We start from the raw sequence: 13,935 nt of genomic DNA, 5'->3' as shown, positions 1-13,935 counted from the left end.
CACTGAAGAAAAAAAACCAGAAATTTCTCCATTTGTGAGATGGCCTGTGGCTGGCTGGTTCCTCTGGAGGCTGGTATTTGAAGTTGGTTGTCCCACATTGCACCTGCAACGAACTGGGCTCCCAGTTCACCAGAGATCAGGTTTCCCGACGGAAAATGAATGTCAAGGAGATGCCCCTTTCTGAAGTTTGCAGTCTGAGTAGGTCTGGTGCCCTGTCGTTTGCCATGTCTTTAAGTAGCTTGCAAAGGGCCATGTAAAACACTTGAGCGATGTTTGAAACATTCTTTTCTGATAGCTAAGTCTGACGTGAGTGCTTTCGGGTCAGTTTTGCATTACTTCCAATTGTGACAAGATGTAAAATTTAGCTTTTTATTTCTTATGATGCTGGGGACTGGACCCTAGGCGTGTCATAATGCTAGGCAGGTGTTCCACCATTGACCTACATTCCCAGCCTAAAGTTTATCATTGTAGCCACCAAGTGTGCAGTTGTGTATCCGTTCACATTGTGTAACCAGCACCACCCTCTGTCTCCAGAATCTTTTCATTTTTTTCCAGTTTAAACTAGAGTTTCGTACCCTTCAGGCATTATTTCTGTTATGCCCATCCCCCAAGCCCCTCAGCCACCATTCTACTTTCTATTTCAGTGAATTTGACAGCTCTAGGTATCTGGGTCCCTCATGTAAGTGGAAGCATAATACAATATTTGTCATTTGTAGATTTTTTTTTTAAATCCAAAATCTTCTTTTTGTTTTTGAAGCTGTATTTTGTATTTTCCCTTTCTTCCTGCCAGGCTTTATTCCTTTCTGTAAGCTTTAATTTTTTATAAATGTTATGTGTATTGGTGTTTTGCCTGAGTGTATACTTGTGTGTCATATGCATGCAGCTCCCGTGGAGGCAGAAGAGGGTGCTGGATCTCCTGGAACTGGAGTTACAGATGGTTATGAGCCACCATATGGGTGCTGGGAGTTGAACCAGGATCTTCTGGAAGAGCAGCCAGTGCTCTCAACTGCTGAGCCATCTGGTGTTTATGTATAAATCTGTATAATAACTTAACTGTACTTGCTGAAGGAAAATACGACATTGGAACTAATTTGATAGAATTCTTCCCTTTATTTTGAGGTGGGGTCTTGCATTTTGTGGGTAGGGATTTGAGTGTTACTCTTTTTCTTATTAAAAATAATTTTTATACAATATATTCGCTTCTCCCAGATCGTCTTACCCACCTAACTCCTGCCTTTTTTCTCTCATTAACAAGCCGGCAAATAAAACAAGCACACTATAATTTTTTTTTCCCCTGAGAGGGATTTGATAGCAACGCCCCACTTAAGACTGAATGTTTCAAGGTCTCGTTCTCTGCATATTGCCCAGTTGTGGGTCTCTGTTAGTTCCCATCCTTTTGTTTTTCTGAGATCGGGTCTCATTTTGTATTCCTGGCTGTCCTGGAACTGGATATGTAGACAGGGCTAGCCTCAAACTCACAGAGATCTGCCTTTTTTTGTCTGCCAGGTGCTGGGATTAAAGGCGTGTGCCACCATACCCAACTAAGGTGGGGTCTTAGTCTGTCCTCAAAGTCATGTACCCCCTCTCCAATATCTGGGACTCTAGGCTGCATCATTGTGCCAAGTTGTTTATTTTTAGAAAAATCTCATTATTGGATAGTTATTCTAGATGATTATAGGGTTGAGGATAGAGCTCAATGGTGTAGAGTACTTGTACGGTATGCTCAAAGCCCAGGTCCAATCCCTAGTAAGATGCAAGTACAGGGCTAAAGATGTGGCTTGGGCAGAACATTTGCCTGCTGTGCTCAACGTTGGCCCTTGTTCCACCCCTTGCACTACAGAAATGAATGGATAATAAAACAGTTCTGTGTTATGCCCCACTTCCTGCTCCTCACTGAGACAGTGTAGAGCATTTGTATGAGAGGTTGGAGCAGCAGAGAGAATTCACTGATGTCAGGGCCCCGTTGGAGCTGCTCCCATCCAAAGGTAACCTCTCGTCCTTTCCTCCTCTAGATGGTACACCTTGAAATCCAAGCCAGGAAAGAAGGACAAAGAGCGAGGAGAAATCGAGGTCGATATCCAGTTTATGAGAAACAACATGACTGCCAGCATGTTTGACCTCTCCATGAAGGATAAGTCTAGGAATCCCTTTGGAAAACTGAAGGACAAGATCAAAGGGAAGAACAAGGATAGCGCCTCAGACACCGCTTCAGCCATCGTCCCCAGCACGACACCCTCAGTCGACAGCGATGAGGAGTCTTCCTCCAAAGACAAGAAAAAGAAGTCAAAGATCAAGACTCTGTTTTCCAAGTCGAATTTGCAGAAGACGCCGCTCTCCCAGTCTATGTCTGTCCTGCCTACGTCCAAGCCAGACAAAGTGATGCTCCGTCCCGGAGACTTGCAGTCCCGGTGGGACGATGACGAGGATGAGTCCTCCTCCACCTCCGATGGTGAGTTCTCGTCTTTGCTCACTCTCCCGCTTCCGCAGTCTCCCTGACTTTGCTCTGAGAAGGAAGAGGTGTGTCTTTGGGATTTAGTTACCACAGCAATGATGGTGATGAAGTTCACTAAGGCTTTCTTTCCTAAGAGAATACGAATGTCTTCTCCTGGGCTTTGGAGCTCACAGAATAAGTGCATTTGAGGTTTTTTTTTGTTTTGTTTTGGTTTTGGCTTTTTTGCTGCTGTTTGTCTTCTCACGGTCCTGGGGATCTGATCCAGGGTCTTGAGTATTCTGGACAAGTGCTCTAACACTGACTCACACACCCAGCACCTATTGTATATGAAAAAATAAAACTATAGGACCGTCCATATTGTAGTAGGACCGTGTTATATGTCTGATACTTCGTTAATTCCTTGGATGTCTGCTGAGCCTCTATCGTGTGCTTAACTCCCATGTGGTGCATCCCTGCTGGGAGCTAAATAGTCCAGTCTCCTTAACCCAAGTTGTGTATTTTGAACTCCAGCTTCAATTACTGAATCCCTTTTAGCCGCCAAACTCTGTTACTCTATCAAGAACATTGCCTTTTCCATTGGTTTAACACAGAATTTCTTCACTTCAGCATCCCTGACTGACTGGGCTGATAATTCTTGTGGGATGCGTAGGCAGCACCAGCTCCTTCCTATCGGTTACCACGACTGAAGACGCGTGCAAATCCTGATAAATTGACAGATGCCACTGCCCGCTGCAGCTACTTATTACCACTCCCACGTCCACGCCTCCCCTCTTCCTGTCTTTGCAATGCTGATGGCATCATACATGGCTTATCAGGAACCCATCACTGAGCTGTGCCCCAAATCACTCACTCATGGAGTTTCTTCACTCACTCATGGAGTTTCTTTCTTTCTTTCTTTCTTTCTTTCTTTCTTTCTTTCTTTCTTTCTTTCTTTCTTTCTTTCTTCTTTTTGTTCCTAGAGCTTTGGGCTTGATGACAAATGCTTTGCCTCTGAGCTCTAGCCTCAGCTTCATCTCTTTGTTTAGTGTGTGTGTAGGTCAGAGGCTAGCTTGTGGGGGTCAGTTCTCTTTTGATCGTGGGAGCCCTGGGTATTTAACGCAGGTCACCAGGCTTTGCAGTCAATACCTCCACTCCCTGAACTGTCACTCCAGAACTTAACCCTCTGTGATTTACTTCCTTCCCAGTCATGTCCCACAAGAGAACACCCAGCATGGATCACGCACAACCGAACCAGACCAACTTCAGCCTTCCCAAGAAAGAGGGGCTCTCCTTCCTTGGTGGCCTCCGCTCTAAGAACGACTCCCTCTCAAGATCTAACCTCTGTATCAATGGGAACCATGTTTATATGGAGCAGACAGAGGCCAAGAGTGAGGTCAGGGACAGCAGCCCTTCAAATTCCCCATCCCCACAGGGCTTCCGGAAGAGGCATTTATTTTCCTCCACTGAAAACCTGGCTGCCCGGTCTCCTAAGGAACTAGGGGAAGTAACCTCTGACAGACAATTGTCCGATGCTTCCACCAAGGATTCTGTGAAGTCCATGTCTTTGCCATCCTACCGATCTCTGACCAGCGAGGATGGTAGAGAGAGTGTGTCTCCAGCAAATGTGGAGACTCCGAGAGAAACGAAAGAGAGCAAGAAGCAGGAGAGCAAGAAGTCCTCCCTGCTTTCTCTGGTGACAGGAAAGAAAGATGCGGCTAAAGGCAGTGAAGGCGAGCCTCTTCCCACTGTCTCAGAGAAAGAGAAGGAAAGGCAGGGCACGCGCACGGAAGCCCAGCTGAGGGAGGAAGACCCTGGGAGACGGTCTGAGAGAGATGTCGTACCTGCCGCCTCGCAGAGGGGCGACTCCCTGAACCGCTTTGAAGATGTGCAGATCTCAGCCCCAGAAGCCGGCCTGGAGCCTAAGTCTGAGCCGAAGCCACCAGTTCCCGCTGCGAGGGCTCCCCAGACCAAAGCCGTGAAGCCTAGGTAAATTAGTTTTCTACACATGGGGTCTTTCTCTGCCACTGTCTGACATTAGCAATCTCCACTAGAGCAAACCTGGTCAGTTTCAGGATGTGTATGCAGAAGTCTGCTAGTCTTAAGTCATTTGAGCCTGTCACCTCTGCTGGCCTGGCTTGCCCAGCACAAAGAGCAGAGGTGTTTCCCAGCCTAAAGCCACAGCTCGGCCTTATGTGGGCGGGGATTGTTTTTCTCGTTGAGCTAACCAGACTCTAGTGAAAGGAGAGTATGTGGCCGATTCTGAGCATTCTTGGTTGCAGTGGGTACATGGGCAGAACCTGGGTTTAAGGTTTCACCTCACGCTGCCCAGTGGAGATGGCTGCCTTTCCTCCTGGCATTTGGCATCCGTTTGCTGGTGCGAGAGACCCTTGGTCCTCTTTAGTGTAGCTGTGGTCATTCTTTGTCTCCTCTGTACCTGATCATAAGCACCAGACTCATCAAGAAGGAGTAGCTTCTGAGTCACGTTCACGCTGACATTTCTCTGGTATGGGGGGGGGGGCAGAACTCTTTGGAGATTGTACACAGGTGTACTTTTCTCTTCGACGTCCATACTTGTCGCCTTGTCTAAAGGAACTGTAGGCTGCCTGTTGTTCCAGCTGAATGTTTCCCTTGTGTGACAGATGTGTTTGGTAACCAGCAGTGTCTCTTCCTGTGGGGAGAGTGTGTCTCAGTTGTGGAGTATTTGCTTAGCATGTATGAGGCCCAGGCTTTGATTCCCCGACACTGGAAAAACACAAAGCGATCCATTTGTATGTCAAGAATTGCCGTTTCCTTGGCTTTGTAGATCCTGCTCCAAATGTAAAAAACAAAACACCTGTCCCTCTTTAATGAGTGTTTTTATGTTTCTTGAAATGCATCTGCAACTGACCTGCAGATTTTATTTTGTCCTTTTTGCAGACTGGACGTACCTCCAGAGGCCCAACCCAAAGCCAGGCTTCCTTCCCCTGACTCTGCTCTCTCTCCTTCCCTTCCTTCCAGCTCTCCTCAGGCCCCTCTCTTTTCTGACCTGAGAGGTGACTCAGAGACACAATCCTCTGAAAGTCCTTCTGCCTCCTCCTCTTTCTCATCTCCCCTGGCAGCTCCCCTCTCCACATCCACCCCAATTGAACACTGGCCCCCCACAGGCAAGGGGGAGGTTGATGCTGAAGAACCCCCTTTGTTCCTCAAGGCTGTCTCTCAGAAGGAGAGTGTAACGCCAGCTCCGAACACTGGTTCTTCTGCCTCAGGACCAGCTTTTAAACAACTGACCATCCCAGTGCAGAAAGGGATGGAAGATTCTTCAGGGGGCGAGACCAGGGAGACAGGCACTGGGAAGGAAGCCGGCAGTGATGAGTCAGGAAAGAGCTCCATGAGGCAGCATGAAGAACACGTGAAGTTTCCTGTCCCAGAGCAACACTGGGCCCCCTCACCTGAAGAGATCCCGGACATACCCTCTGGGCCTTCACTCAGGAGTGGCAGCAGTGCAAACCCTGCTGAGAAGTCCCCCTCAGGGGGAAAGACAGACTCTGAGCGTCAGTCTAGGTCTCTTGTGGAGAACGATCACAATGGTGGGATGGCTCCTGCAGGCAAAGAAGCAGCACCCCCTCCTCAAGAGGAAGAGGCGGCCTCCCTGTTTGATAGCATAGCAAGGAAACACGAAGAAATACATTCGAATGCCGGTGGAGGTGAAAAGAAAGTCAAGAAACGTGTGTCCTTCTCTGAACAACTCTTCGTGGAAGAAGAAACAGAAAAACCCGCTGAGCTTGAGGAGGAGGACGGAAGCCATCCCCAGCGGCTGACACGTGAAGGGCCTGTGGCTAGAGGCAGGCTTGATGCAGAGTCTCCTGAGTGTCCCCACACAGAAGGCGCAGGAGAGGAACCTGTGACCACGGCACCTCAGCCCATCATTCCTTCTGAAAGCGAGAGTTTCTCAGAAGATCCCACAAGTGAAGCCAGCCCAGCAAGAGGCACCCAACTCTGGAGGGTCGTGGAGAATGGTGGCCTTATGACTCAGTATCAGAGCAAAGCCAGCGATCATGAAGGCCTGCTGTCTGACCCGCTGAGTGACCTCCCATCTGCCTCTGATCTGAGCTTGTCTCTTCCTTCCATTCCTGAAGTGGCATCAGATGATGAAAGAATAGATGAGGCTGGAGATGGAGGAGAGGCAGAAAAGCTGGTTGATCCACAAGCAGGAGTTTCACCCCTGAACACGTCACCTTCCGGTCTGGAGAAGGCAGAGGGGCTGAGTGGGGGGACACATGAGTCGGTGCTTGTGGAGAATCTACATGACTTCAGGCCAAACTCTTCCAGAATGGCTCCTTCCGAGAAGACAGCAGCACTAGGAATTGCTGAGCCCCATCTTGGCGAGAGCTCAAGTGTGAATAAACAGTTACCAGGCCCTGGTACTGCCGAGAAAGAGGAACTGGAGCCGAGTGGGAGGCCAGGCTCTCCTCTCCGCACACCCCAGGGCTCTCCCGTGCCCAGCCCCCCACCCTCTGAGACCTTTCCTGCTGCACACTCTTTGCCTCGCTCTCCACATTCCAATGACCACCACACCAGTGTAGCAGAGTCTCAGATAAAAGCAACCCCAGAAGGTTCCGCTGGTAAAGTTGAAAATTTTGGCAAGAAGAAGCCACTCCTCCAAGCCTGGGTCACACCCTCAGAGATACATCCAGTCCCGGCTCAGCCAAGCGCTGGAGCTGGGGCAGCCAAGCACAGGTGAGAGCCGGTGGGGGAGATTGTCTGTGCATGGGAAAGCTGCCCTCTCTTTGCTTTTACCTGCAGAGACCATGTCTTCAAAACGAACGGATGTCCTGATGTCAGAATTTGCCCGTTTCGCCGGCAAGGCTTGTCACTGCAGGGCCATGTACTTTGTGTTTGTACTCAAGAATCCAGCCACGCGTGTAGCAAGGATATGGTAGTCTTCAAAGATAACCTAGGAATGCTCCTGCAGTGTGATGGAGCTCTGTAGCTGCGGAAGTGTGGGGCGCTTGTGTCTTCAGGGGCTCAGAAGCAGCTGAGGTGGAGTAGGAGAACAGAGCAAAGCTGAGGACATCCTCTGAGGACCGCTCAAAGAGCAGCTCGCATGATCTGCGCTCTCCCTTACTGTAGACACCTGCGAGGATGAGAAACTTCCTTTCTGTCTTTCTTCTGTATTGTTAACATTGGTTTGTTTGTTTGTTTGTTTTAATTAAAATAATTTTTTTTTGCAGCGCTGGGGATGGAACCAGAGGCCTTGTGCATGCTGGGCCAGTACTGTACCACAGAGCTACATCCCAGCTTGAGAGACTGTCTTAATGCTCTTGTGTCAATAAGCAGCCTGAGGGACTTAGTGTCTATTGGGACTCCCACCCTTACTCCCCGAGCCGGGGATGAGCTTTGGTGGTTGTGTGTGACTCTCTGATCCATTTGACGTTGAATTCCACAGGAGCTAAGGCAGAAGCTGGATGTGGGGCCGGAGATGATTCCCCTCCCCCTTGCTCGTCTTGCGGGCAGTCACCTTTGAGTAGTCCTCAGTTTTGTGGTTATGGAAAGCTTAAGGATCCTTTTCTTGTCTTTTTCTAGGCTTCATCCCGTGAAGCCGATGAACACAACAGCCACCAAGATTGCAAACCCCAGCTTGGGCACTGCTGCCATCATCAGTGAGAACATGATCAACGAAGCCATTATAAAGGTATGCGTTCTGAGAATTTGGCATGTTGCTAACATCGGCAGAGCTTGCATGTATAGAGTCACCATTACAGCTGGTCTCCATCTGTGCAGCTACACAGGGGTCTGATGGGAGGAGAACTTGAGCTCCTTTAGTCTGGAGACCAGCCTGGGCAACATAGCGAGATGCTGTCTCAAAACAAAAACAACAGCAAAAGTTATAGACCTTGGGACAATTCTGGGAATTACTTATGCAGACCTCTGCGTCTGGAGTGTGATAACCTCTAAGGGCCCCCAGACTGTCCATTGAATGGATAATTTTATTTTTCACTACATTCTTTCTTGTCTCTAAGCAATATGATTACCACTGGCACTGTATGTTTGTGGTTTTTGTTTATTTTGTTTTGTTTTTCTTAAAGACAAAGTCTCTGTAGCCCAGACTGGCCCAGGCAATCCTTATGACTCAGCCTCCTGAGTGCTGGGGTTACACAGGTGTCCCACCATGTTCATCTGGCAGTTCTCCTTAAAGAAAAGATTTCCTTTCCCTTTCCTTCCTTCCCTCCCTCCCTTCCTTCCTTTTGTTTTCTGTTTCTTTTAGACAGGATTTTTCATGTAGCCTTAGCTATCCTGAAACTCACTCTGTAGACCAGGCTGTTATCAAATTCACAGAGATCCACCTGCCACCAGCACCCTGAATGCTGGAATTAAATGCGTGCACCACCACATCCCAGCTTCTTTTTTATCTTTAGGCAAGAATATAAAATTCTTGATACAGACGTGCTGGATTTTATCACTGTACTTCAAAATGGTTTCCAACATTTACAAAGTTGCAACAATAGCACAAAGAACTCCTATAGACTGTCATCCGGATTCTCCGGTTGTTCACATTTGACCCAGTTTGCATTATCTTTTTTGTTTGTTTGTTTTTCTGCCAGGAAGGTTTTTTGTTTTCCTGATATTTACTAGGAAGTTGGGCCAGAGGACAACATAAAGATGATATAGTTAAACCACAGTCATCTAGCAGTTCACCTTCCCACTTCCTTATAGTGCAGAATGCTTCGCGACTCTGATTTTAATTATTTTTATTTCATGTGCAGGAGTGTTTTGCCTGTGTGTATATTCACATTAAGTGTGGGCCCGGTACCTAAGGAGGCCAGTAGAGGGCACTAGGTCCCCTGGAACTGGAGTTAAAGATGGTTGTGAGTCACCATGTGGGTGTTGGAAACCAAACCTAGCCCTCTACAAGAGCAGCAAGTGCTCTTAAACTGATGAGCCGACTCTCCAGCCCCTTGTCTGTCTGTCTGTCTGTCTGTCTGCCTGCCTATTTTTGATTGGTTGGCTGCTTGACTTGACTGATGTACTAGGCATTGAGCCCAGAGAGAAGCAAATGCCTCTTTTTCAGAAAGTAAACAAGACCCTCGATTCCCATTTTATGCCCTCTTCCCTGTTCATTTAATCAAGGGTTTATCTCCCGGGACTGAGTGGGACAATAACTTAGTAAAAGGCGCCTTTCTCACTCTGCCTCCTGTGTGGGCTCACTGCTACCCTCAGCCTGCCGTAAATCTCTTGGTCTTGGACCCTCCCAAGTAAATATTCTAGGTAAATACAGAAAGCTCCTGGGAGACTGCTGTTGGCTTTCTAGAGAAGAGCAGCTTTGTACTAGGCATAAAGCAGCGTTTGTAAAAATAACTTCAAAATAAGAGAGTCTGGGGAGAGAAATCACAGAGCTAAAGTAAAGGAAAAGCTAGTGAGGTCATTGCAACAGTGTTGTTTGTTTGGGCTTATTCCCTTGGCTGTTGTTTTAGGGCCTCCATTAAAAAATCGTTTTGTGTGTTTGACAATTTCACACGACTATACAATGTACTGAGATTATTTATGGTCACCTCCACCCTGGACTCCGCGCTCACCCCACTTCTGCGGCTCTCCTTTTTCTTCCTAACTAGTGCTTCTCCTACCGCATGTCCCGTCTGCCTGTAAACTGCCACTGTTCTGTGTATTTGTGAGTGCAAGGCCGTGTCCTCCCAGTGATGCTCAGTAACACACGAACGGGTGGTAGCACGCTTATAATCCCAGCACTGGGGAAAGGCAGGACCAGCAGTTCAAGGCCATCCTGAGCTAAGTGAGAGCTTGTCTCAGAAAGAAGGCGGTAGAGAGACAGCAAAGAGGAAAGAAAAAAGAAAGCCGGATGTGGTGACACACTTGAATCTCCAGAATTGAGTGGTGGAGGCAGGAGGATCAGAAACTCAAGGCCAGTATGGGGTGCACAAGGTCCTGTCTCAGAGAAAGAAGAGATGGAGAGGAACCAAGTTGTTATGGATTTAATAATGCTGGGCCCACACTTGCTAAACACACACTCTGTCACCAAGCTACATGCTCAACCACTAATTAGTGTTTCTTAATAAAACCCTTATATAGAGAGAGGTGTAATCTACAAACCTCCAGGGCATGTTTCTTGATGTGAAACATCAATGGACACTTTTTGGTTTTTCTAGACAAGGTTTCTACAGTCCTGGTGTGCTGGAACTCTCTGTAGACCAGGGTAGCCTCGAATTACAGAGATCTGCCTGCCTCTTCCCGGGTGCTAGGATTAAAGGCGTGTGCCACCGCCATCCGGCAGTGCGCGCCTTTTCTGTGGCAAACTGCATTTGACAGGAAGAGACGGGGTCTCACTCTGTAACCCTGACTGGCCTGGAACTCTTGATGTAGCCCAGGCTGGCCTCAAACCTGTCTACCTCTGCCTCCTGAGAGCAGGATTAAAGGTGTGTACTTCCACGGCCAGCCTCAAGCCTCATACCATTTTTTTAAGCATAATTTAGTATTGTTAAATACATTCGCGTGTGTGTCCAACACCCAGAACACTTGTAGATATGAAACTGATTTTTAGCTTTTTTTTTTTTTTTGAGATACTGTGTCACTATAGCAAAGGCTGGTCTAGAACTCGCTTCATGATGCAGGCACTCATTCTGAGTACTGGGATTATAGGTGTGTGCCATCATGCCCGATTTGAATATAGTGTTGGAAGTCACACACATAGTGACTACAGGGGTAGAGCATTGATGTGTCACACACAAAACCCGGAATTTAATCCTTAACAGCACAAGAACAAAAACAGTGACCAGAAAAGGTCACCCCCTCTGAATAGATGTCCTCAACAAGCTGAAAAGGGTTGGGGGATGGAGAAGCAAATGTGGGAGAAATAGCCCAGCATCTCGATTATTCATGCACCATCTGACTTGGACTCAAGCTTGCTGTATCTGTGAAAACAGCAGCCAGGGAGAGTAGGATTCCTCTGAATTCGGTCTCCTTGGGCAGTTTGCTCCCTGGATGCGGGAGGAGGCTTCTGTGCTGTTGTTGCTATTACTGTTACTATTACTCTGCCCCGGCTCTGCTTGGAGGTGGTAGGCTTTTGACTTGACTTATTGGTCTTCCTGGTAGAAGGTGAAAGTGTCAGGCTCTCAGGGAAAAACCGGTTACTGCCCTGGAATTCTCTGGGCAGAAGTCACCTTGAGTGATTTATAAATCTGCTAAGCTGCAGATTGCCAGGCCCGCCCGCCTTCTTACTCCCTCTGAAGACCTTGACGTGACTGGTTACTTCTTAGTGAGTCCCTTATCTCTGATTTCCCTTTGCCTCAGAAGTCTTTGGTTTGCAGTTAGAGTCTCCTTGTCCCAGATGATAAATGTTCATTAAAAGCGACTGTTCCGGACACATGCTCCCCTCAGAAACAGGAACAGTCAGACTTTGGGACAGGCTACCACGTACCCAGAGAGTGTGTACTCAGGTGGCCTGTGAGGTCCATGGCCCGGTGGCACGTGGCTTTAGCTATACACGTTTTGAGAGTGTGGAGTGAGTTTTGGTAGGGTCTCAGAGAGCGCCTAGGGGTAGCAGGCTGGTGTCACTGGCTAATACCCAACAGCGTTGGCAGGAGGATGCGCCCCCACATCTTCTTTCTGCTCTACCTTGGGGCTTGCTTGTCCCAGCTCTGTACCGATAGCTGGTTGTATGACTCCAGGAGTTTTAAAGGAGATCAAGTGGTTCATCCACCTCAGCCTCCCGAGTGACTGGGCTCAGGTGTGCACACTAGGATTACCTGACGCTGCTTTCTCCGTCTCCCGCCAAGGCCTCATTGTGTTCCTTCCCACCGCCCCTTTTAGTGTAGATGGTTGTTTTGCCTGTGAGCATGCGTGTGCGTCCGTGTGGGCGGGGCGGGGGGGGGTGCTGGAGGAGGCTGAGAAGAGAGTGCAGGGTTCTGGGACTGGAGTTATAGATGGTTGTGAGCCACCGTGTGGGTGCCAGGAATTGAGCCAGATCCTCTGAAAGAGCAGCCAGTGCTCTTAACAACGGAGCCATGGCTCCAGCCCCCTCACTACATTTCCTGACAACATGTACCTAGAGTCAAGATGAGGGCTCTGACGGCTATGAGCCAAGGAAGGTTTCTGCTTTTTAAGTGTTGTTTGTGGTGCCATGGTCCTTTTCTCAGTCAGCTGCCTGGTTCCAACCTGTGTTGAAGTTGATTTCCATGCCTTTAATCTCAACACCTGGGAGGGCAGAGCCAGACCAATCTCCAAGTTCGTGGCCAGCCTGGTCTACAGAGCGAGGCGCTGAAGAATAACAACAAAATGGGTTTCTGAGAGACTCCGACGGCCGCTGACATTGTCTTCGCATTCCTTTCAGATGTCTGGTTTCTCTGTGGCTTGTAACCGATTCCCTCTTCTTTCCCTCCCCAAAGAAATACCAGCCGTCAGATCCTGCCTTCGCCTACGCACAACTGACCCACGACGAGCTGATCCAGTTGGTCCTCAAACAGAAGGAAACCATCAGCAAGAAGGAGTTCCAGGTGCGAGAGCTGGAAGACTACATCGACAACCTGCTGGTCAGGGTCATGGAGGAGACGCCCAACATCCTCCGAGTGCCGTCTCAGCTGGGCAAGAAGGCTGGAAAGATGTGACCTGCGGGAGGGAAGTGGAGATATTTTGTGATCTTGTGTCCGGCGCCTCTTGAAGTCAAGGGTGTGTGGTCTGCCTAGTAACCAGCACACAGGCTCCCATCGCCGGGTGTGTGCCTTGTCTGTCAAGAGTCAATTCTCCTAGTTGAAACCACGTTAATTATTACAATGAATCTTGTCTGTACATTCCCAGAGTATGTGTTTAAATGCCACGGTGCCTTTAACTAAGTTGTGAATGCACGATTTGATCCTGAGCCACCGATTCAGGGGGCTAATGTATTTTAACACTGGGGTTGTTGCTCTCTGATACCGAGATTTTTCCAGTGTGTATCCTCCATGAAGCCAGGCTTTGGCTGAGATCAGAAAGGGACTCTACTGTGGGACTGTTTTACCTCCTTTTCTTGGTGTTGGAGCAGCTCAGGTATGGCATATGCTAAATTTTTGGTTTTTTTTGGTTTTTTTTTTTTTTTGGTTTTTCGAGACAGGGTTTCTCTGTGGCTTTGGAGCCTGTCCTGGAACTAGCTCTGTAGACTAGGCTGGTCTCGAACTCACAGAGATCCGCCTGCCTCTGCCTCCCGAGTGCTGGGATTAAAGGCGTGCGCCACCATCGCCCGGCCATATGCTAAATTTTTATGTCTTGTGAACGTCCGAAGAGTCAAGGGTTGTTTGGGTAGGGTTTTTGTTGGGGGAGGGGCATTGTTCTGTTTTTAAGATAGGCTCTTGTCTAGTCCGGGCTGCTCTTGAACTCACTGTATAGCTGAGACTAGCCTTCTTAGACTTTGAACAAGCTGCCTCTTCCATTTCCTTCTACCTTCTAGCCTTAAAAGTACGCTCTTGTGGATGGGGAGATACAGCCCAGTGGGTAAAGGGCCTGCAGTAGCTGCAGATGCTGGAGGGGCGGGGGGGGGGCGGGGG

At 48.5% G+C, this 13,935-nt stretch overlaps 1 protein-coding gene across 3 annotated transcripts in view; it reads left to right on the top strand.

Annotated features, from left to right (window-relative positions):
• The window catches only part of Rab11fip1 (RAB11 family interacting protein 1), a 28,103-nt gene extending 14,168 nt beyond the window's left edge, over positions 1-13,935 (top strand). The window contains exons 2-7 of one of the 3 annotated variants that reach the window (XR_012911848.1): positions 2,013-2,449; positions 3,637-4,417; positions 5,348-7,147; positions 7,994-8,102; positions 12,805-13,424; positions 13,615-13,935. Coding sequence is in view for 1 of the 3 variants with exons in the window: in XM_075986457.1 (XP_075842572.1) it covers positions 2,013-2,449; positions 3,637-4,417; positions 5,348-7,147; positions 7,994-8,102; positions 12,805-13,023 (3,346 nt within the window). In the remaining 2 variants the exon portion in view is untranslated. Of the gene's footprint in view, positions 1-2,012; positions 2,450-3,636; positions 4,418-5,347; positions 7,148-7,993; positions 8,103-12,804; positions 13,555-13,614 lie in introns of those variants that run through there. The other 2 variants (XR_012911849.1, XM_075986457.1) reach the window with 2 other exon arrangements.

The sequence above is a fragment of the Microtus pennsylvanicus genome, chromosome 9 (genome assembly GCF_037038515.1).
Source record: "Microtus pennsylvanicus isolate mMicPen1 chromosome 9, mMicPen1.hap1, whole genome shotgun sequence".
NCBI classification, from domain to species: Eukaryota; Metazoa; Chordata; class Mammalia; order Rodentia; family Cricetidae; genus Microtus; species Microtus pennsylvanicus.
This window is presented reverse-complemented; position numbering and strand designations above follow the sequence as displayed.